The sequence below is a fragment of the Rhinatrema bivittatum genome, chromosome 10 (genome assembly GCF_901001135.1).
Source record: "Rhinatrema bivittatum chromosome 10, aRhiBiv1.1, whole genome shotgun sequence".
Lineage (NCBI taxonomy): Eukaryota > Metazoa > Chordata > Amphibia > Gymnophiona > Rhinatrematidae > Rhinatrema > Rhinatrema bivittatum.
Window position 1 is genome coordinate 86,189,704 of NC_042624.1, and position 24,717 is coordinate 86,214,420.

At 42.3% G+C, this 24,717-nt stretch overlaps 2 protein-coding genes across 5 annotated transcripts in view; both read left to right on the forward strand.

Moving 5' to 3' along the window:
* The window catches only part of MCOLN3 (mucolipin 3), a 43,735-nt gene extending 26,796 nt beyond the window's left edge, over window positions 1–16,939 (forward strand). The window contains exons 10-14 of the mRNA XM_029618380.1: window positions 6,449–6,550; window positions 6,637–6,759; window positions 8,153–8,359; window positions 15,433–15,569; window positions 16,554–16,939. Coding sequence (XP_029474240.1) covers window positions 6,449–6,550; window positions 6,637–6,759; window positions 8,153–8,359; window positions 15,433–15,569; window position 16,554 — 570 coding nt within the window. The 3' untranslated portion in view covers window positions 16,555–16,939. The remainder of the gene's footprint in view (window positions 1–6,448; window positions 6,551–6,636; window positions 6,760–8,152; window positions 8,360–15,432; window positions 15,570–16,553) is intronic.
* A 2,312-nt stretch (window positions 16,940–19,251) lies between these two features.
* The window catches only part of MCOLN2 (mucolipin 2), a 76,621-nt gene continuing 71,155 nt past the window's right edge, over window positions 19,252–24,717 (forward strand). Inside the window, exon 1 of one of the 4 annotated variants that reach the window (XM_029618283.1) lies at window positions 19,252–19,673. In XM_029618283.1, the coding sequence (XP_029474143.1) occupies window positions 19,627–19,673 (47 nt within the window). In that variant the 5' untranslated portion in view covers window positions 19,252–19,626. Of the gene's footprint in view, window positions 19,804–19,852; window positions 20,091–23,703; window positions 23,838–24,717 lie in introns of those variants that run through there. The other 3 variants (XM_029618285.1, XM_029618286.1, XM_029618284.1) reach the window with 3 other exon arrangements.

Below are 24,717 nucleotides of genomic sequence, written 5' to 3' on the forward strand. Positions count from 1 at the left end.
TCAGGGTGACTGGAAATCAAAAGATCCCAGGTATGGAGAGCAGAGTTTTTAATCCTTATTAGTTTTAATTATTGGGTGTAATTTAATTTTCTATTCATTTGAAATATTCTATTCTTTTGAAATATTTAAATTTTTTTAGGGGAATAGAACATTTTTTAATTATTGAAATTTGTATTCATCAGATGTTTCGAAATATTTTATTGGTGTTTGGGAAATTTTTGATATTTTATTCATTAACTGGTTTGAAATATTTTTTTATGAATATGATTGATGTTTTATATTTCTTGATTTTATTATTTAATGTTTTATGAAGAATGGTAATGTTTCTATTTTTCCATTGTTGCTCTGCATACAGAGGCTGGCTTGTTGTGGGTTCCAGTTCAGTTCTACTTAGCACTTTTCTATTTATACTGTCTGATCTCTTTATTCTGTATTTGGTCAGGGTCTGTCTGTTTTCTGCATTTATGACCAAGGTGAGGTATTTTACTGGCATGTAATTTCTGTGTAAGGATCTATAGCAGCCTGGTTTCCTAATAAGAGCTTTTATTGGTGTTCTAGGACCTGGTGTAATATGTACAGTGTTGCCTGTTCATAGATAGGGTTGTTAGGGTTGTTTTGGTATGGGAGGTTTACTATATTGTAATGGTAATTCTGATGGTAATTCTGTTTATTCATGGCTTTCTAAGGGCCAAGCTCACGCCCAAAAAGTATTACGAAAAGTCTAATTCCATAGGAGTTCCAAGTTTCTTTTTTGCAGAGTTTTCTGTTTCGTACCACAACAGTGCATGTAAATATAATATGCATGTTGTAAGTGATATTTTTGCCTCAGAAAACTGTACTTTTGAATGTTCTCTATCATGTAAAATTTGTTATACATGCATAATTTGTGTGTGTCTGTAAAGGGTATGGGAGAGTATGTGTGTGTGGTTGGGTGGCATGCATGCAATGCTGTAAGTTTTGCCTAGGGTACCTAATACCTTTCCCTATCCATGGGTTCTGGGGTGGGTGCGGGTGTGTCTGTTTTTAAAAATAGAGATTTCAGGAGGGAGCTGGGCTTTATTTGAAGGGCTCAGGAAAGGGATAGAGACTGAATGAATGGGGGGGGGGGGGGGGGAAGCAAAAAAGCTAGCACTGGCTCTGTGAGTGGAGAAAGTTACCAAGTGTGAAATTCACAGCACATGGCAGCCTACTCCCTTGAATTAGCACAAAGAGAAGAGGACCTAGTGGCAACTTAATCCTTATCTGTCAGACAGAACTTCCCTGATGTATACTTGAGGGAACTCTTGTCTGTATGTAAACAGAGGCTATGTGATTGCACACAATACACAAATGACATATGCATGCAGCATCTCAGACCAGAACAGATGCAGAGAAATACACAAGGTTTGATAAAGCAGATAAAAGGTGCAAACACTTTATTTATTATTTATTTCTTATTCTTATCATAAACAAATCTAGTAACCTTTATCAGTGCGGATTCCAATAAAAACATGCATAAACATTTTCAGTTTCATAAAAACGATAAACATAAAATACTTTAAGCACTTCAATAGAAGTGAACAATTATATATAATCGAAAAGATAAATACACATTGAGGTTGGGCCAGATTAGGGCATAGGCAATATTATTATTATTATTATTTATAACTTTTCTATACCGAAGTTCAAATAACAGAGTTAATTATCACTCCGGTTTACATAGGCCTAGAATGCCAAATTTTGAAGGTACGAAATATCCAGACCAAAAAGGAAGGCTGCTCCTGCTTGTTTTAGAGCAGTGTGCCGGCACAGCTTCAAAAGGGCATTCTGCCAAAACTTTAAATCCGGCACTGCATTGAGGTTAAAACAGAAGAACTATGAGCAGGAAGAAAATGGTGGCAGGGTCTTGGCATCGCAATCAAAAAAGCAACAAAAAAATGTGCAGAGTCCCTACTATCATGGAGACTCTCGGAAACGCAGGAGCAGAATACCAAGAAACTGATCGAGGTGAGGGAGTTTGGGCAATTTGTGGATAGGGTAAGACTGGCAAAACCAACTATAGAAACGAAGTAAACCAAAGCCCACCAATCCAGGTAGCAAAGTTGAAGGTATGTAGACCTATATGTACCGTGGTATATAAAAATCTCCAAATAAATAAATAAATAAATAATAAAAAGAAGCTACTGTTTTAATTGACTGACTTTCTTCCATGCTGATAAACTGGGCCAGAGAGGGACTGTCTGGATTTTGTCGACTTGTAAAAGAAAGCATAAATCACTGCTTTATCCAGTGAGCAGAAAATAATTTCTCCTTACTGACTCACTATCTAGCTGCTAAAACAGCTTCTCCGGAGTTTGTAAAGCTGCTCTCTGACCAGCTGTGGTGGAGTGCTTGAGTTGTTCAAGCCACAATCTCACTCAGATTCCAGCAAGGCCACCCTACGTTATTTGTAGTTCTACTGCAAAAAAGATGCAAGACACATAAAATGTCTGAAATGTGTTGTCCCGTACACAGAGCCCCCGGTTCCTGCAAAAATTAGCAAATTCCATGGCAAATACATGCTAAACGTTTAATAATTTTGCAGAATTGTTTCATATCTCTCACTATGCAAAAAGGCTTTTTTTAATGTAAAAAAAAAAGTGAAACTATATATAAATACTAAATTTATCAAGTAAACACATATATGTTACAAAGTTTTAACTGTGAAATGTCACCTTTGGTTTGAATTGAAATAGAGTGCAACCATGCTTTTCATATTCTTCTTGAGGAAATCCTTGTCTTTCTGAGAATATGAGCTTCTTCTATATGCCAAAGCTGTTCTATATGTCATGCTGTTAATAACACAGGAAAATACATGCACATATATTGGATGTTGGCAACAGACACAAAAAAGGGGTTGAATTAGCACACGTTTGAAACTTGGCAGCAGTAGTGCCAGTCATCAGGGCTTCTATTAATTGACATTAATGCCCTCTCTGCCAGCTGTGAGACAGCAGCAGGCGCAGACTTCCAAAACACATTCAGGTCTTTGTAGCTAGTGTATGGTTGGCCACTTGAAGGTCCAAGAACTTGTATATAAAGAAGAAAGTCTTCTAAAGATTCTTGAGCTAATTCTTGAGCTATCAGTGATAAGGCATGAGCTAAATATAACTAACTAAATACAGATAAATGAAGGGGACATCACTCCATCCAGGAATTCTATCAAAATATTCTTTGGTTCCATTTAAGAGACCTTTGAGGGATCAAATTCTGACTGCTTTTCTGTCCACTCTAACTTTACCCCTCCCCTTCTGTTCCCTTTAGGACAGGAGGGGAGAGGCTAGATTAGGGAGAGAATGCCTCCTCTCTTCTCTCTGTTCCTGTCTGGGCCTCAACAACCCCCTCCACCACCATCACCAGTTTCCTTCTGTTTACTGCTGGCTGGCTGTGGTGGGAGGGGCTGGATCAGCAAACAAGCTTGGTGAGATTTAGGCAGTCACAATGTAACTTCCTTCAGATGATTGTATTAGGAGGTGGGGAATCTTCAGGTTTGATTCTTTGCAGGTTGTAATTATGCGGCACCAGGATAATTATGCAGCTTCTCTAGCAGTCACAGAATCACGGAGCCAGGGGGGCACTTAACTATTCAGTGGTCTACTTTTTGAACTGATCAAACTGTTAGGCCAAATAATGGCAATTATAGTTAAATTTTAGATGATGGTGAGATGGCAAAAAAGCTTGATGTAAAGCATTTTATTAAGAGCAAAAGTGAACGGACCAGAATGGCCATTGCAGATCTCATCCTACAGTGGCTGAAGAAGGAGAGGGTCTGCAGCATGGTCATTGTGGACCTCATCCCATGGTGGCCAAAGGAGAGGGCTGATATGGACCCTATCTCACGACAGCTGAAAAGGCCTGCAGCATGGATGCTGTTGACCTATACTGCAGCAGCAGAAGAAGGAAAGAGTTGTTATGGACCCCATCCCATGGTGGCTAAAGAGGCCTGCAGCATGAGATCCTAAGAGAAGGGTGTGTGTGTGTGTGTTGGGGGGGGGGGGGGGGGGCGGCAGGGAATCCTTTGTGTATCCGCCTGTGGGAGTGAGAGCCTATGTGTGGGTGTGTGTGCATATTTGTGTGAGCTTGTGAGAGTGAGAGCCTATGTGTGAGAGCCTGAGAGGGGTGAGAGAGAGTGTATATGAGCATGATGAGAGAGACTCATGTGTAAGTGTGTGTGTGTGCGTTTGAGCGAGCCTGATGAGTGCAAGAGCATATGTGTGTATGCACGAAAGACTCGGAGAGAGCATATGGGAGTGACAGCACGTGAGAGCCTGTGTGTGATAGAAGAGATGGCATGTAAGACTGAAAGCCTGTCTGTGTGTGAGCCTGTGAGAGCACATGAGAGAGCCTATGTATGTGGAGAGCATGTAAGACAGCTTATGTGTGTGAAGCATGTGAGAGAATATTCAGTATGTATGAGAGTAAGAGCCTGTGTGTGTATGTGTGAGAGCCTGTGAGAGAAAACAAGTGGAAATGAGAACCTGTGTATTTGTGTGTGAGGGAGGAATGGAAGAAGGTAAGAGGAGAGAGAAGAAACAAAGAGAAAAGAGACCCTGAAAAAGGATTTAGGAAAAGACCAACAAGGGGAACGAGAGAGACCAGGATTAACTGATTAGAAAAATAAAAAGATCAGCCAACAAAGGTAAAAAAAAAATTGTTGAGTAGTTAGCGATTAGAATATGCCATCTTTGGGAATGTGCATTTCTTATATTTTTGTATTTTGCTCTCTTTAGTGTTCCACTGTTCAGAGTCCAGTTTCTTCGGCCTTCCATTTCAATTTTGTCTGCATGTTACTTTTTCTAATTTGTAGTGCCTTATTTTTATAATAGGTAAGGGTTGGCATATGTTCTGCATATGTGACTGAGGTGCAGTATTTCTGCTAACATGTAGTTTCTCTGAAGAGATTTGTAGTAGTCCATCTTGTTCTGTTACCCCAATAGATGGTGTATTAGTGTTCTAGGGCTTGGTGTAATACTTGGCATTGCTGACTTTTCATAGATGAGGTTGCTGTTGTTTGAGTCCTGAGAGTGCTGTTATTGCAAGGTATGGCATGATTCTAGGTGTCTTTATTTATATTTTTTTGCAGGGGCTTGTTCTACTGTTACTGAGGTGACACCAGAATTTGAAGATATTTTTTGCATATTGGGCTGTAATGTGAACTGTTCTAGTTCTACTCTGCACCTATTGCAAATCTCAACTTCTTATGATTATTATAATTTATTGCTATTTTATTGAAGTTATGATATTCATTGTCTTTCTAGAAAGAGGATTCATAAAAGTGTAAATCGATATTTTTTTTTATTACATGACTGATTGGATCTGATGTGTTCTTTGTTTGCTTTTTACATGATTTTCTCTTGTATATTTATAAACTGCAGATTAATAAGGAATATTTAATGTTGGTAAGTGCTTGAAATAATTGAATTAAAATATTTTAATGTGTCACTCATGACGCATGGTGGCTGTTGCAGACTATTTAGAAATCCATTGTCGGGTTCACGTTAAGGCATTATTTATTGATAAAGAGTACAGCTAATGCCTACTGCCTACCCAAATTAACTTTGGGCTCCCCCTTAAAAAAAAAAAAATCAGTTCTGGCTATGCCACTGCCCTGAGGCATCCGGGACACCTTAAACACAGGTTGGCATAACCTCTATCTCGCAACCCAACACTTTTTTTTCTGCTATTTCTTCTCATGTGGCTAGCCCTTAGGAGCAGGCTCTCGAGGACCCTTACTAGGTTATTTCCAGTCTTGAGTGCCAGGTTCAGCCTACCACAGTCTCCTGTCACTGGCCTCTGATCTATGGGAGCCCTTTCCCCCTTGGCAGACTGCTAAACTAAGAGAAACCCTGCTCTCAAACTCTTTAATTGGTCTCATCTGTATTCTCCAATTGCTATCATATTTTGCTGGGGGTCAATCAGTACCTTCTTTTTGATTGAGTTTAGGTTAGGATTCTGTTGGAATACAACTCCCAGAAGCCTCCAGTTCTCTATTCCTTTCTTTCTTACAAGAATATTACCTCTGGGATTCTCTTTACAGTGCTCTCTAACTGGCTTTCCCTCCATCTATAGATTGTTCTTGACCGAGTGATGTATTGTACCCATCTCATCACACTTGACTTTAAATGGCCCCTCATCTGTGCTAACTTACAAACATCCTGTTTAAAGTGACATAATTAGGGTGGGGTAAGCAAAGCTCAGATGGCAGCTTTTCTCTCACTCTGGGTGTATGAGCAGAACCTTATGAAAGAGACCCAAGTTCCTTCATTAGAAAATCTAAAACCAACAATCCTGGGGATAGTGGGGAAGCATTGACTCTCAAGTGATATTTTTCTCCTGTACTGAGGGATTTATGTGACTTCATGTTATAGCCATTTTTGTAATCAATTTTTAATCTATGCATATAACACATTTGTAACTTCTGTTTAAACAGAGTCTCACAAGTTATGATGTCTGCAGCATCCTTCTTGGATCTTCAACCATGCTTGTATGGCTTGGTGTCATTCGATATCTTGGCTTCTTTCAGAAGTATAATGTAAGGAATTTCTGGGGGTTAATATGTATTTTGTTTATCTTGATAAGGCTGCAGTGGATTCTAATTTTTAACACTGACTTTTGTAGCTTCTTATTCTGACCCTGCGGGCAGCGTTGCCCAATGTCATCCGGTTCTGTTGTTGTGCTGCTATGATCTACCTGGGCTATTGCTTCTGTGGCTGGATTGTATTAGGACCTTACCACATTAAGGTATTCTCTTTTTTTTTTAAGTTTTAAATCAGAACCATCCATACTCTGTCAAATATAATAATAAATGCTTATTTCTGAGCTTGGTTGATCTGAAAATTATATATTTGGCATCTAGTACAACAAAGCACAAAAGATATTTTCAAACTCTTGAAATTCTGCTGAAGCTATGTATGTTCCTTTTTCCTGTTAATGTGTGCTGTAGGGAGGTGCAGAGGGACGCCATACGTTGCATTCAGAATTCGTATTCGTCGGGGGGCAGATACGTTGCATTCGGCAAGGGGGCTCCCGATACATTAATGCGTTTTTATTTGTTTCCCGGCTAAAATTGAATTAACTACAACCCCCCACCATCCTGACCCCCCCCCCCCAAGACTTACCAGAACTCCCTGGTGGTCCAGCGGGGGGTCCGGGAGCCATCTCCTGCACTCACACCCTCGGCTGCCGGTATTCAAAATGGCGCCGATAGCCTTTGACCTTACTATGTCACAGGGCCTACCTGTGTCATTGGTCGGCCCCTGTCACATGGTAGGAGCAATGGATGGCCGGCCGTTTGTTTAAATTTGCGCCTTTAGACGGCCAAATAATTCAACGAAGATTCGTTGTATTCGTGGGGAATCGCGATACATTTTGCTTCCCCATGATTACAACGCATATGGCCCTATACGTTGTGGATTACAATATATTAGAAATTAATGCACACCCCTAGTGTGCTGCATTAGAAACCTGAGTACACAAAGCAACTTTCTACTTTTCTCTGGTGTGATTCCATAAGGCATAGCTTGTTCAGTGTCTGCTCTGGCCTTGGGAGTACCCATGCATGGCTTACTTCTTTAAAATGCTGATAAACATTTGGAAGTTAAGATGAATTTTTAGTGCTTTCCCTAATATTGAGCATGGGAAAAAATAATTTAGAAACAGCAATTTTCTGTTTCTGTCCGGATTTCTCTTTCTATTTGTTTAGGCCATGCCTTTCTACAGAAAAAAATCCTGCACTCAGCATGTTACAGCAAAATTCATAATCAAAACATAGTACAGTACAACAAAAATAATCATTGAATGTCATATAAACGAGTCAAATTAGATTAGCATAAAAATATAAAACATTACAGCAGCATGAAAATTATATCAATATGAAATATTTATAAAATACAACAGACCCCATATACCAAAACTACCTCCCCAAACTTATACTAACCCACCCTCGCAACGGAGAGAGTCTGACGCACTGAGTGATTATCCTTCACACATTCACTGTTTCGCTGACGTTTTTCTCCAAAGAAATTGTCCAAACTACACAGCATGGGTGGACATCGCTGCAGTAGGTTGAATGAAACTGTTAGGGCAAGATGTATGTGTGTCTTAGTGCTGGAATTGGTTCTCTCTTCTTTCATAGTTCAGGTCCTTGAACATGGTCTCGGAGTGCCTCTTCTCCCTGATAAATGGAGATGACATGTTTGCCACATTTGCAGTGATGCAGCAGAAGAGTTACCTGGTTTGGTTGTTCAGCCGGATTTACCTCTACTCTTTCATCAGCCTTTTTATCTACATGGTTCTAAGTCTTTTCATTGCACTTATTACTGATACATACGAAACAATTAAGGTATGTTGTATATTCTGTTAATTCTTTCATGTGCTAGCAATTAAGGGCCCAATGTGTTAAGCATTTTTCCAGATACAAAATGTGAGAAAACGTTTCGTATATACGCCTCTGATTAGAGAGTGGTTATAAAACTCTTGGGACATAAACTATTACTAATATCTATAGCACCAGTATTATTTAGATTGCTCATATATCAGTTTTGTTGAGATTTTGTTTTCTGTTTCTTCCATATTCAGTTTTACTCTTAGGTTATCTTTTGTCCTGTTTTATGCATTTTTTAAATAATAGGTGTACATTTTCAGTTATGACCGCATATCCATGTTTAAATATTTTCTACTGCCCATGTTCCCATTTGTTTCTGCTCTGGTCATACTTTGCACAATTTCAGCTTGGGTTTTTAATTTCATTTTCCCTCCTTTAATTCTGCCATCTTTACTTGAAGGTTGGAGGGGATATCTCTTCTGAAATGCACCTTTAGCACCACTTGCTGGCTTTTTGGGACCATCACAATAGTGGCAGCTGGGCCTCCCTAATTTTCAGCAGGCCCAGGCCCAATCTACCATGATGAATGGGAGATTCAAATCTAAATACCCTGTCTGTGCGGATAATGCTATGACCTGATTCATAAAGACAACCCTTGCATGGAGTTTTGATCAGAATCTGCGCTGCTGCACCTTGATTTACTTTTTGGTTTCATTACTATTTTCTGTTCGTGTAATACCTATTATAAAAAAAACATGGTAAAGTGTGTTGCGAATGTTAACAGATCAGAAACAGTCATGCACACACCTCTGCTTTGGATGGTCAGGCAACACCGTACTGGTCTGTAGACAGCATGTAAGCTTCCACAGGGGAGAGGGAACATTGGTGTGTTATCCAATTCATGTCTGGTATACGGAGGCACAGAGGGGAAAAGTGAGTTGCTAATGGCCACATGGAAGCAGTGGCAGAGTATTGTTTAGCATCCCAAATCATCTCCTGACTTAAATTATCAATAAACATTCATCGAAAATCCAGAACCCTCAACTCACCCTCCCACAGCACCTCTCCCTACCCCCTCCACAGCAGAAAGACAAGTGATGGGGGTCGCCAGAAATCTGCACCAATTACACAATGCCATGTACGCTAAAGAAGGATTTCCTGTAGTGAAACGGAACCACGTCAGAGGCAGCTCATGATCATAGCCAGAGCACATGTAATTAAGAATTTCACTTCGCACCCTAGGTGATAGGTTCTGTAAGTAGAGTTCCCAAATAATAAGAAATTGATGCCTATGGTGAAAAGAGATTCCACAAACCAGTGTTTCCATTTTGTGCCACTGCCAACAAGAGGGAAACGCTCGTTCGTTTCCAAACCATCAAAATACTCTCCATTTTCCCCTCCTGACATTGAATTAAATAGGCATTTCTTTTCCACTTTTACAAGGATTTTCCATGTTCAGCATGTATCACAGGCATCAGCAAATATATTAGTTCTAAGAACATGCTTTGTTCAAAAGTTTACAGACATTAAAATACATTGTTAGCAAACACTTTTTCTCTTTCAGTAAAACACATCAGTAATAGTATACATTCAGTCATACCCCAGAGCAGTGGTTCTCAACCTTTTTTCTGTCGGGACACACCTGACAGATGGTTCTCACATGCGTGACACACTGACCCATGATCGTCACAGGGCTAGATGTAAATGTACAGTTTGCATCCACGGGAACCCCCCTGATCCACAATAATGGATGTAAAGCAGAATTATGACATTCCCCGTTCAACTCACTCTACAAAAAAGATATTCTGGTTCTGGTGTCATCTCAGTAACAGCAACTCAAACTCCTTCTACTTTCAGGCTCAATAGCCCTACTTATGAAAAGACAGCAGTTTACCACCAATGCATGTCCTCTTGAGAAAACGCAACAAATAAGACTGATAAAACACTTACATGCTAGTAAAATATCTCTGTAACAGACACAGAACCGACCTAACATACTCCCAGGATCTGTAGTAATGCACATAAACTAATCCACACACAGTTACACCTGTATTATGGAATACACTCAAACAGGAGCAACCCTATCTATGAAAAGGTAACACTACAAATATTAAATCAGGCCCTAAAAACCAATACACCTCTTATTAGGAAAACAGAACTAGCAAGCAGCTATAGATCCCCACACAGAAATAATTGTAAAACTATACTAATAAGCAGAATAAATGTTTCACAACAACTATGAACAGAATAACATCCAACAATTAAAAACTCATAAAAACTATTACAAAATTCTCCAAACACCAATAAAATATTTCAAAAAAAGCAGACACATCACATAATATTAAATAATTAAAATAGCAGTCAATCAAGAAAAATAAACTTAAAAAGCCACCTTTACTTACCCCCTCCAGCAGCTTTCCTACTCCTCTTCCATGCAGGCTGTAGCACACACCAGAAGCAGCAGTAGTGGCTAAGCTCTATACTCATGGTCCTCTTCCTTAGGGCCCATGTCTCTCACACACACACACACCATACCAGTCATGCCCCCATGACCAGTTTCTGTCTCTCACACACCAATCATCTCCCAGTCTTTGACAAACACACCAGTCACCTTCCTGAACAGTTTCTCTCATGCCATACACACACACAGGCTTCCCACTCCCGTGTTCCACTTACATATATGGGCTTCTCACTCTCATAATCACTTTCTCTTTCTCACATACACTCACCAGTCTCTCACTCCCATGCTTGTTCTCTCCACATGCACAGGCTTCTCATTCCCATAATCACTTTCTTTCTCTCCCACATACACACACACCAGTCACCTGATTTCTCTCTTGCATACACACACAGGCTTCCCACTCCCATGTTCTCTTTCAGATATACAGGCTTCTCACTCCCATGCTGTATCTCACACACTCCCAGCTTTCTCACTCCCATGCTCACTCTTCACATGTACAGGCTTCTTATTCCCATAATCACTTTCTTTCTCTCTCTCACATACACGCAAACACACACCAGTCACCTGATCTCTCTCATGCATATACACACACACATAGGCTTCCCACTCTCATGTTCTCTTTCAGATATACAGGCTTCTCACTCCCATGCTGTGTCTCACACACACACAGGTTTCTCACTCCCATGCCCACTCTTCACCTGCACAGGCTTCTCATTCCCATAATCACTTTCTCTCTCTCTCACACACACCCATCACCTGATCTCTCTCATGCATACACACACACACAGGCTTCCCACTTCCATGTTCTGTCTTACATACACAGGCTTCTCCCTCCCATGCTGTGTCTCACACACACCCAGGTTCTCACTCCCATGCTCACTCTCTTCACATGCACAGGCTTCTCATTCCCATAATCACTTTCTCTGTTACACACACACACACACCCAGTCTCTCTCTCATTTCCATGCTCGCTCTCCACGTGCACAGGCTTCTCATTCCCTGAATCACATTCTCTCTCTCACATTCACATACACACCAGTCACACCGTCACCTTACCAACCAGTCTCTCTCATATACATGCACACACACAGGCTTCCCACTCCCATGCTCTCTCTCACATAATCAGGCTTCTCACTCCCATGCTTTCTTTCACATACACCCCCACAACACCAGGCTTCTTACTCCCATGCTTTCTCACATACCCAGATTTCTCACTTCCATGCTTTTTCTCTCTCTCTCTCTCACACACATACATCCCTGACTGTCTCACACTCTCACATACACATCAGTCATCTCCTTGAGCAGTCACTTTCATTGTCTCTCACATATACACATACATCAGCTCTCTGACCAGTTTCTCTCAATCACCCACATACTCTCGATCAAATACATTCTCTCACTTACACACAGGCTCTCAATCACACACATTCTCTCACTTACACACAGGCTGGCTGGCTGCTTCTCTCTCTTTCTGTCACTCACTTCCTCTCCCCCCAGCACAAACGGTAGCTGCTCCTCCAGCCCCCGCAGGCCAAGAAGGAAGAATTCCATCGATCGCGGGAGGCTCATGCTGCTCTCTCCTTTCCCTTCCGCTTTCTCCCCCAGAGCAGGAAGATCAGCTGCCTCTCCTGCTGCCACCGGACTCCTGCTATCTTCGGGCGTCCGAACTTCCTGTCGGGGGGGGGGGGTAGCGGAAGCGCAGCGCACAACGTCCGCTTCCTCCCTCCCCCCCCCCCCAAGCAGGAAGATCGGCGGACCATACGGCCCGACGCCCGAAGATAGCAGGAGGCCGGTGGCAGCAGGAGAGGCAGCTGATCTTCCTGCTTTGGGGGAGAAAGCGGAAGCTGTGCGCGACGCTTCCGCTCCCCCACCCCAAGCAGGAAGATCGACGGACCATACGGCCCAACGCCCGAAGATAGCAGGAGAACGGGTGGCAGCAGGAGAGGCAGCTGATCTTCCTGCATTGGGGGGAGGAAGCGGAAGCTGCACGCGGCGCTTCCACTCCCCTCCCCCCGAACAGGAAGACCGGTTGGCCATACGGCCGCAGCAGCGCTTCCCCATGTGTGCTGTGATGGCGCGCGAGGCGTGGGTTCTCTTGCGGCACGGCCTTTCTTCTTCCTGCGCACCACTTCCTGTTCCAGGTCCGGGGGGGGGGGGGGGGGGGGGGGGGAATGCAGGCGCGGGAAGAAGAAAAGGCCAGCCGCGGATGCCACAGCTTTTTTTTTTTTTTTGCACCGCTGCCGTTCCCGCTGGGCTTGAACGTGCTGATAGCCCGGCGGCAACGGCAGCAGGGAAGAACGAGCAGCGGGAGGGACCGGGAGCCACGCGACACACCTGCCGGTGCTTGGCGACACACTAGTGTGTCGCGACGCACCGGTTGAGAACCGCTGCCCCAGAGGGATGCATTGCCATTTAAATAACCGTCCTGCCTCTTAAAGTCTTGACCTACACATCAAATTAGAAGCAATTGGAATCAAAAACAGAGCTGAAACAAAACTGGATCATGAATAGAAATTAAAATTATGATCCGACCACTATAATTTTTATAAGGCTCTTTATTCTATGCGCAGTCTAAAAGTACTTTAACACTATGCCAAAACTCAATATAACTTGAGATGCATTAATAAAGTCAAGCTCTGTAATCGGCATACTTAGTGTTAAAGTTGAACTGAATAAGAATAGAACAATTTGTAATTAATTGAAACAAAGTTATCATTTAATCAAGGAAGGCTGTTAAAAATCCTGAAAGCCCAATTAAATAAGTAAATAAGGCCAAAATGGCATCCAAAAGCAGATATTATGAACAATGTAACTTAAATAACTGAGGGGGTCATTTTTTAAAGCTAGCGCACGCGAAAAGGGACGTTTCGCTGTGAAGACAGCGTGGATGGCGAAAAGGTAAGGAGCCTTTTTGCTACCCATTTCGCGTCCAATAGCACCACCTTTTATGATGGCACTATTGGGTATGAAAGCCGGCAGTGATTGCACCACAGAAGTGCGATTGCTGCCGGCTTTCACAGGCCTGCCCCCCATCCCGCTCGATTCACGCCGCCGCGGTGTTTTAGAAAATATAGGCCCAAGTTTTACATTTTTTGTAAAAAGATAGCAAGTTGCTTACCTGTAAACAGGGTTCTCCATAGACAGCAGGATGAATCAGCCATAATGTGTGGGTGACATCATCCGATGGTGCCAACATGGACCCAGTCCTCGGTGCTCGGTAAAAGTCTTACTGAGCCTGCACAGGAGTTCCTGTATGCACATGCTGCCTTGTGAGCCTCAGTCTTTTCCAGAGCTTAAGTTTTAGCAAGATAGTAAATTCTCTGGGGAGGTGGATGGGTATTAAGGATTCATTCTGCTATCTACGAAGAACCCTGTTTACAGGTTAGCACACTTGCATTCTCTGTCAACAAGCAGGCATTTTTCAGCCATGATGAATGGGGAGTCGGAAGTTGAGATTTGCATTGTTGAGCATTTAAAAGACAACCTGGTCCCACCAGGTAAAATGTAGACTACTGGGTGAACAGGCTGTGCAGCACTGCTTTCCAAAGTTTCTGTCTCTTCGGGACATGTTGTTCAGACAGTAGTGGGACATGAAGGTGTGAACAGATGCAGCGTTGCATATGTCTTCAATGGAAGTGGTTGTGAAATGAGCCACTGAAGTTGCTATGGCTCTCACATGATGAACCTTGACAGAGTTTGTAATCTGTAAGCCAACCTATAGTTCATTCATTAGATCACTGTGAGACTCCTGGCCAGGACCCGATGATGAGGAAGGAGACCTTGGAGGAGACTTCTGCTGGTCTGATGGCAAAACGACTGGAAGAAACTCACAATGAGCTGATCCTCTCCTTCCTATCCATGAAGGGGCTCCTCTTGAGAGGAGAAACCACTACCTTAGGACCTGATTCACCAAGGGTTTTTCCTATAGACACAAAATGGGAGAAAAGCCTTAATGAATCTGGCCCTCTGTTTGCTATTTGTTTGAGTATTACAGTTTCCTGTGGCTTTCAAAGGCAAAATTTTACTTGACTGATTTTTATTTCCTAAGAAAAGTTTTATAGACTTACGAAGCTTTTTGTATGAAATTGCATTAGTAGACAGTAAATAGTTTCATTTTGTCTCCTGCACTTTGAGGCCTCTCCTTATTATGTTTTAATCCAGTTCTTATCAGGGAGACATACAATGACAAGCTTTTAAAATGTTTGCATTATTTTCTGGACTTGATCTAGTAACTCCAGCTGCCCTATGCATCCACCTAATGGACCTGATTTGACTGACTTGTGTCAAGTGTGAACAGCGCTGGTCTCGAAAGCCACAAACCCTGGGTTTCAGGATGACCAACATATGCAGATTACCTGTGTTCACAAGCAGCTGCAAATATTTTATGACTATTAATTTGGATATTCTGAAAAAAAAAAAAAAGAGCTTTTTGTGGCTCTTGAGGATTGTGCTCGTCCACCCCTGGGCTTTAGAGTCACAATATTTTGTCACGGCCCCACCACAGGACTAAAATGCCAAAGGAATGGAACAAACAGTTTTTGGTCTCTACTAACCTTTCAGATTTGGTGTGTATGCCAACACAGCCTCAGAAATGGACCATACATATTGTAACTCATATCTAATTCTTTAGCATTACCAACAAGATGGTTTCCCGGAGTCAGAGCTTCATGCATTTATATCACAGTGCGAGGATCTCCCAAACTCTGGCAGATACAGATTGGAAGAGGAGGAGGAGGAGCCAAGTTCGGTTTTCTGCTGTTGCAAATAGTATGTATGGGCAATTTATACTGTAGAAAATGTACGTTTGTACCAGCAAGAGGTTTCTAAATTCTGTTTTAATAAGCTTAAGGGAGCATTGTAGCCAAATCTGGGAGTCCAACTGTGTCGCTCTAATGCAGTACTGAATTACTGAAGGTGTGAGGGACAAGAAATATCATCTTATTGATGTTCCCCTCCTGTAGGGAGGTCAGTGGCCAGTGCTGTATTTCAGATAGCTTATCATAACTCTTGGGTATGGGAGAACCAAAAACCTGAAAAACCAGATTGTATGCTAATCTGGAAGGAGTGATAGCTTTACTGCATCATAATCCCCTGGTTTTGTTTTTTTTACATAGAATGATACTTGATTGAGGAACCAGCCCAACTGCGTGCTGGTGAATGGAGATGGCATTTTAAAATTTAACTTGGGATAGTGACCTCTAGTCAGGAATTGTGCATATTCACAATGTTTCAAACTGCGTATAAGAATTTGTAACTAGCATGAATTTTAATTGTATTGCAATTTATCTTTAAATCTATGGCATTTCTTCGCTCAAGTCGGTTTATACAGTATGGAGATGGATGGCATGATAAAATCCTATACCCCTACTACTACATGTACATCCTACACTTTGGCCTGATTCATCAAGGCATTTTCCTATATACACAGAATGGAAGAAAAGCCTTAATTAATCAGACCCTAACTTTAGTTTCTCTCATAATTATTCAAACATATTTGTGCTCTGTAATACTACTACCATGCACAGGGAAGGTTCTTTTCAGTTGCTTCTGTATTTTTCAATACTGAATCTTGCCGCCTTTGAGTATTATAATGCATTACTGTTTTCCCATTATGTGTTTTGGCTTGCACATGGGGTTTCTCAGAAAGTTTAGGAGTCCTGAATGAGTAGACCTAGTGTTTGTCTCATCCTACTAAAAACTCTTGCTTCTCATACATTATTGCTGCCAGTAAATTTTCCATTTTGCTTGAAGGTTATAAACAAGGAAGACTTACAAGACTGCACGATGCCTTGAAGAAGATCATGTGAACTGAACACTAAAGTCTCAAGAAATGGAGAACACCGGACTCAAAGCTCTGTTTTAAGGATGATTTTACAATTTGGGGCCCCATTTGCTTAGCAATTTCTCAGACACAAAATAGGAGAAAACATTTGGTAAACAGACCCCTTCATGTCTTAAATGTAACGTATTTATTTATTTTATTTTTTATTTTGCAATGATCTGGTCTTTAGTTATAGATGAAGAGGGAGAGTCGCCTCTTCCCAGGTTGTATTTTTCTCAGCTTCACACTGTTCTTTCATGCTGTTTTAGGAATTGTTGCTGGAATTGCAATTAAAAGCAAGGGGGAATTTGGAAAACTTGTTGCATCATTTATTGAACAGAATAGTTTGCTGGTGTAGCATATCTGGAAAATTGTATACAGTGTAATTTGTAAATATATATATATATATATATATATATATTTATTTTTTTTTTAATCTTTGCGATGAATGACTTTTACTGATAGTCTGAAGGAGACTTTTCTGATATATATGAATTTTTTTAGAGAGTGGATTGCACTTAGAGCAGATGAACTGAGAATCACTGCAAAAGCTTTTTCCTGTCTCCTACTGACCTTAACATTGGTCACTGCTGCAGAAGTTTGGAAGGCGAATATGCCTGTTGATTTCATGATCATATAAATTAAGAAATCCAAGCACTTAAATACTTCAGTTTTATTGACATTATTGCCTTCCTCATAACGTCTGACCACTGTCTGACATCTTGCAAATCACTGCATAGCTTCGACCAACTGGATACCTATGCAGAAATGTTTTAAATGTTTTTAAATTTCGAAAATGAGACTGAATCTTAATTTGATGACTTCACCGCAGTTCTTACTGGAACAGACGATAGGTAGAATGGCAGAAGAGCGTAACATTACTCCAGTGTGCCTGGGGATGGGCATCCCAAACCCACAGAAACGGTTTTATTAGAAGACTGCTTTCAGTGCAAGGTTATTTTCCTATAAATGGACAATAAAGGTTCAAAATCCAACCCAAAAACCCCCCATGAGGGTCATTAGTCAAAGGTTAAAGAAAGGGTATTTGGGGAGAAAACATCATAGATGAGAGGAGAGAGAAGGAAACAGCATAAGAGGGGAAGGAAGGAAAGAGTGGAATGCAGGAAACAGCAGAGGGAAGGAAGCAGCAAGGGGAAAGAGGAAAGGAAAGGAGGAAATGATAAGGAAGTAGGAGAAAAGCAGAAAGAGAATGAGGTGTAGTAAGGAAGCCAAAGAGGAGAGGAAAGGAAGGAAAGAGGCTGGGGTTAATGGGGAGAGGGAAAAGAGAGCTGAAGCTGGGCTGGAGGACTAGAAAAATGGGGGAGACAGACAGTAGATAGAGGCACACAGACTTCAAGAGAAAAACGGAAGAAGCAAGAGGAAGACTGGAAAATCAAAGGGGGAATTTTAAAAGCCCGATGCGTGCTAAAGCTGGGAGATACACGGAGAAGTCGGGCTGGCGCGCACCGTGTGGACTTTACAAAGCACGCACATACGCGCATATCTCCCAGCACACGCACAAACATTTTTTTTTACAAAAGGGGATCATGGGCGGGGCTTGGGCGTTCTAGGATTTCTCAGTGAGCAAGCTCGCACTGGGGTCCCCACTGTTGCGTGCCCCGGCCGCGCTAGGGCTGCGACTGGTCCTGCTCACCTTCCAGACACAGCCTCGACTGCTCCACCGGTCTCTCCCGCGCTCGCTGCTAGCCGTCTGCGTCCTCTGGCTCCCAGTTCCTCGGCCTCCTCCACTCCAGACCTGGTTCCCTCTTGCTCCGGTGCTCAGAGTTCCTCGCGGCGCAGAGAGGACCGTGCCACGCCTTCCCGCAGTCGGCCCCTAGGCGCGTGGGCCGTTATTGGTGAAGCTCCTGTTATCCTCTGTCTCCTTGTGTGCTCCGCCTCCTGGCGGCAGGTGCCCTCTGGGATCCCTCAGAGGGCCATACCAATCCTGCACCAGGCCAAGGGTCCACCTCCAGCACAACACCCTACTTCTGCTATGGATGGCTTGTAAGTCAGAAAACAAAGTAAAGAGGTGAGCAGGGTTTTAAGGGTCAGCAAGTCCAATGTCCGGGAATCGACACCTTCTCTATAACCAGGTGCGCAGGGCCTGATCACCATCATGTTAAAAATATTTAAAAAGGAGAGGAAGAGGAAGAGAAGATTTATGGATACAATCCCTTCTGCATTACTCTGATAAAGTTTGCACACAAATATGAGTTAGACTGTAAGCTCTCCTGAGTGCACCTTATTACACCAGTTCTAAAGTCAGCAGCACAGCACAACATCCCACCTTCCCCTGAAACTCACTGCTCAGTATCATTCCCAGCCTGTTCCCAACAATTTCCCCTCTCTCCCTGCTACCTTCAACCGGCTTCCCAGGCATATATTTTCTCTCTCTTCCACACCTCCCCTGTGCTCAGCACCTCTCCCGTCCTCCCATAGCAGCTCTAGTACGGTACAATTTTCAGGGTTGCTCCAAAACCACCATAGGAAATTCACGGCACCATCCGACGACCTGCGGGGACTCCGCCCTCTCCTCCCGCATGGGCTTCCTGTTACCATGGAAACCCACGCAAGGGGCGGGGCCGGCCAGCGTGCGCAGGTTGGCGGTGCTCGTATTTAATTTCTCAGCTTGGGCAGCCGCTGTCTTTCCCTAGGCGCACCAAGGTTTTGGCCCCGAGAGCCGATGTCGGGGGAGGCCCCATTACCCCTATTCGTGCGTACCCGGCCCCTAGATAGCTCTGCTGTATAAACAGAAGAAACGTGGAGTCCATGCATCTCCGAGGGTCCTGTAACCCAGTCAAATCAACTGGTTAATGTCGTAGTCTCTCATGAGCCGCGAGGTAGCCCGGGGGAACCCCCTTTAGGGCAAGGCGGTGAGAGAGAGCGCGCGCGAGCGCGTGGCGGCAGTTCCCCCCTCCTCCCAGCCAGCGCCGCTCAGGCTGCGCCCTCGGGTCCTGCCCTCCCCGACTCTCTGTGCAAACACGGCGCCTCCCTCCCGGCCGCATGGACATTTCCCTGCAGGACTTTGCCAAGAGAAAGTCCTGTGTGAGGTAAGTGTGTGTGCCCGGCCCGCCCCTGGAGTAAAGGTTCCTGCGCCAGCTCTGCTCTCCGGCATTGCGGGGCTCTGACTCGGTCTCCCGCCGGAGGGGCACGCGAAGAGGCTTTTTGAGCCCCACTTTGGTAAGCGCTTTCCCTTGCGCCGTGCGGACGGTCGCTTGCTCCCCCTTGACGTGGCGCTGGGTGGTAACCCGGCAGGCTCCTTGTGTCGAGGCCATGCGGGCATGACAGAGTTGAATGGAACAGCCGGAGAATGTGCAGGCTTTCGCTGAAAACTTTGCACGGAGATAAAGGGTTAGCAAGCAAAATAAGGAGCTATCTTTTTATTGGACTGACTCAATACATTTTTTGACCAGTTTTCGAAAGCTAATATTCCCTTCCTCAGGTCCAAACAGAATGAGTAAGTGAAGGTAAGAGATGATACAGCCGAGAAATACAAGTGAATCACAAAATACATTACAGTACTACTGGGAAGAGGGGATGAGAGCGTTTGATGTGATAAGAGGGTGACAGAAGAGGAGTTTATTATTCCTGGTCCTGAGTCTCTATTTGACCCTTAAGACAGTTTTTGGGTGTTTGATCATTTACATTTTAAACGTTTTAAGTTCCTAGATTGATCTGAATTTACATGTTAGCATCCAGATCATAATGTCATTACTGTGGTCTGGCCCTGAGTAAGTGTTGCTCCCATGAAGGTGTTGCCGTGTTTCTCTCTGTGATGTATAATTTTGTGTCTAAGTTCATTCTTGTCTCAGCTTCTAGCCCATCTTGACAGTGTGGTCTCCCTCTTCACGGTTTCTGCATTGCATAATAATCTTCTATACATGTAAGGGGAGGAGCAGGCTGAATGTCTTTCCCATGTGGGTAACGGTTAGGCCCTGAAAGTTGTTGGCAATGTTTGCAGCATGGTGTATTGCAGGGATCTGTGCTTTTTTTTTTTTCTTCAGAGTTTTTAAATGCTCACTTCATCTTTCTGTAGTTGTCTTTCCATCACTTTAACACATCAATCCTTCCCCCCCCCCCCCCCCCCCCATTCGTTTCTCTTCACGTTACCATTGTAATGTATTTTCTGACAGCGTTATCTGTAACTGTGACCTACTCATTCTGTTTGGACCTAAGTAAGGGAGTGTAAACCCCTCAAAACTAGTCCAGTATTATGTAAGTCCAGTAAAAAGTCCTCAGAGGGAGAGCCGTGTTACTCTGGTGCCGCAAAAAATGGTTAGTCTACACCTGACTCCAGTCATTTTTTCCCCACTAAAAAGGTGTCTCTATCTATCTCTCTAATTTTTAGTCCAGGCAAATGGACTAACATGGCACCCATACTTTGTATTGCGACAGGTTGCAACATCTTTGCTGGTGCGGGTTCTTTGTATAGCAGAACTGCTATTTCATACAGTACAGTGACCCAAGCAATGGTGCACATATTGTTTTCCCATACTGTATAAGGTCGAGGCAACCTCTGATACAAAGTGAGATTTGATTATTTGAAACAGAAGATTTAAATCTACCGCTTTGGCTATCGTCTTAATGTTATTGTGTACTTAAGTGGGGTCAGGTACCCCTATATTGGCCAAGAAGGGACTATTTTGAGCTTATAAATTAGAACCATGACTCTACGCTTGATCTTAGCTTAAAAGAGGAGAAAAAGCAATCATTCTAACTCCCCCCCCCCCCCCCCCCACTCACTTACAGTAGTTCTTGCAAAATTTGGGAATTTAGTGTGTGGGTGGATTTTGCAATGATTTGGAAATCTAGTACATAAAAACATAAGAAATTGCCATGCTGGGTCAGACCAAGGGTCCATCAAGCCCAGCATCCTGTTTCCAACAGAGGCCAAACCAGGCCACAAGAACCTGGCAATTATCCAAACACCAAGAAGACCCCATGCTACTGATGCAATCAATAGCAGTGGCTATTCCTCAAGTAAACTTTATTAATAGCCGTTAATGGACTTCTCCTGCAAGAACTTATCCAAACCTTTTATGAACCCAGGTACACTAACTGCACTAACCACATCCTCTGGCAACAAATTCCAGAGCTTTATTGTGCATTGAGTGAAAAAGAATTTTCTCCGATTAGTCCTAAATGTGCTACTTGCTAACTTCATGGAGTGCCCCCCTAGTCCTTCTATTATTCGAAAGTGTAAATAACAGAGTCACATCTACTTGTTCAAGACCTCTCATGATCTTAAAGACCTTTATCATGTCCCCCCTCACCTGTCTCTTCTCCAAGCTGAACAGCCCTAACCTCTTCAGCCTTTCCTCATAGGGGAGCTGTTCCATCCCCTTTATCATTTTGGTTGCCCTTCTCTGTACCTTCTCCATCGCAACTATATCTTGTTTGAGATGCGGTGACCAGAATTGTACACAGTATTCAAGGTGTGGTCTCACCATGGAGCGATATAGAGGCATTATGACGTTTTCCGTTTTATTAACCATTCCCTTCCTAATAATTCCTAACATTCTGTTTGCTTTTTTGACTGCTGTAGCACACTGAGCGACAATTTTAAAGTATTATCTACTATAATGCCTAGATCTTTTTCCTGGGTGGTAGCTCTAATATAGAACCTAACATCGTGTAACTACAGCAAGGGTTATTTTTCCCTAAATGCAGCATCTTGCACTTGTCCACATTAAATTTCATCTGCCATTTGGATGCCCAATCTTCCAGTCTTGCAATGTCCTCCTGTAATGTATCACAGTCTGCTTGTGATTTAACTACTCTGAATAATTTTGTATCATCTGCAAATTTGATAACCTCACTCGTCGTATTCCTTTCCAGATCATTTATAAATATATTGAAAAGCATCGATCCAAGTACAGATCCCTGAGGCACTCCACTGTTTACCCTTTTCCACTGAGAAAATTGACCATTTAATCCTACTCTCTGTTTCCTGTCTTTTAACCAGTTTGTAATCCACGAAAGGACATCACCTCCTATCCCATGACTTTTTAATTTTCGTAGAAGCCTCTCATGAGGGACTTTGTCAAACGCCTTCTAAAAATTCAAATACACTACATCTACTGGTTCACCTTTATCCACATGTTTATTAACCCCTTCAAAAAATGAAGATTTGTTAGGCAAGACTTCCCTTGGGTAAATCCATGTTGATTGTGTTCCATTAAACCATGTCTTTCTATATGCTCTACGATTTTGATCTTGAGAATAGTTTCCACTATTTTTCCCGGCACTGAAGTCGGGCTCACTGGTCAATACTTACCCGGATCGCTCCTGGAGCCTTTTTTAAATATTGGGGTTACATTGGCCACCCTCCAGTCTTCAGGTACAATGGATGATTTTAATGATAGGTTACAATTTTAACTAATAGATCAGAAATTTCATTTTTGAGTTCCTTCAGTACCCTAGGATGCATACTGTCTCCTGGGGGACAGGCAGAAATAATCAATCTGAGGAAAACATCAGCAAAAGAACTAATCCTCTGTGATCTGTGCACACCAGGGTGTGCTTTTCTACTTTGAGTACATTTCTGGAAATACCCTTTTCATCTCCATGTCTAAAAAACATAACAAAATTAAACTTACAGCAATATTAGCAAGAAAGAATTAAGTCACTCAGCTGTCAATTAAGATTCATCTCTTTCATTCAGATTATTTCATATTTGATTAAATATTTGCCTTTTAAAGCCTTAAAATATTAGCTTTGCTATTTTGTGACTTTGCTTTTTCTTTTATTCTCATTTCTTTTATTGCTATAGCAGATGTTATTTCTTAAATCTTTCCCCTTGTGGAATAAAAGATGTGCAACACACAATGATTTTGGAAAGCTTTCCAGTCTGTTCTTCAGTAGTTTATTCTGCATTCATACTTTTTAGAGGCAATTTCCAATAGGCTGCCTAATGGCAAAGTATTTTACTTTGCGTGCATTGTAGCTCTTGGAGAAATAGCAGAAAGGGCATGTGTACTCTGCACCTGCTGTTTGTGCCAGCAGTAGAAGTGGAGGAGAGGTTTAAAACCACCTGCCTGCGGTTTTGAGAATCCCATGTATGCCAGCTGTTTTTCATCACCTGACCTAAGCCTATCCCCTGGAAATTCTTCTCTTTAACTCCACTGAAAGTATAGTGCACTACTAAAAAGCTCATGTGTACTGTTAACCGGGCAGGGAAAGGCAATGTTCAGCCAGCCAGCCAGTTTACCCAGGTAAGCGGCTTTGTATCTCTCTTCTAATGTGTCAGACTCCCTCTAGAGAGATTTTATTTATTTAAAAACATTCTAACCTGCCCATCCACCTCTGGTAACACAGAACCCTGCACATTTTGTAAATAGCAAGAGGTCTGACCTTGAATAATCATGAAGAGATGGGTAGGTAGGTAGGTGAGTTGCATTTTATTCTCACCAGATATGTTAATTGTTTCATTTTGATCAACTTTTGGATATTGTGGAATACCAGAGTAATAATCGGTTACCTTTTATGTAATTAGAGATGTAAAATATCCAGAAATTTCAAAGTGATGGGGAAAACAATGGGTTTATTCTACTTTTTTTTTTTTTCCAAAAAAATGGACATTTTTAGAAAAATTGAAATATACAGTGCTTAAACTGAACTGTTTTCAAGATGCAAAATGTATAACTGAATTAACACAACATTTTTCTTTTATTAATATGACTAAGGCATTTAGAATTTTATATTTCATAAGTATACCAAATATGTATTATAAATGTATCCAGTGCTAGAGATCAGTGTACAAGCTAGTCATAGATGTATTGAGCATGCTATAATTTGTTTGCTCAGGATTGGTCTGTTAAATAATGTCACCTAATTTTACAGTTTCTACTGGCCCTTCGGCCACATTGTGTGTGTGTGTGTGTGTGTGTACACAGCAAAATTTTAAAGTACTCTGCATATTTGGTGCAGTGTATGTAGGCTTGATACAGCATTTAGCACTCTGCAGGAGTACTGCAATTAAGATGATTCCTCTACTGGTCATATGATCTTGTGACTTAAAAAAAAAAAAAAAATTCAGCTCTGGGCTTCATTGTATTTACAAGGCCTCATTCTCCTCCTAGTTCATAGAAGAGT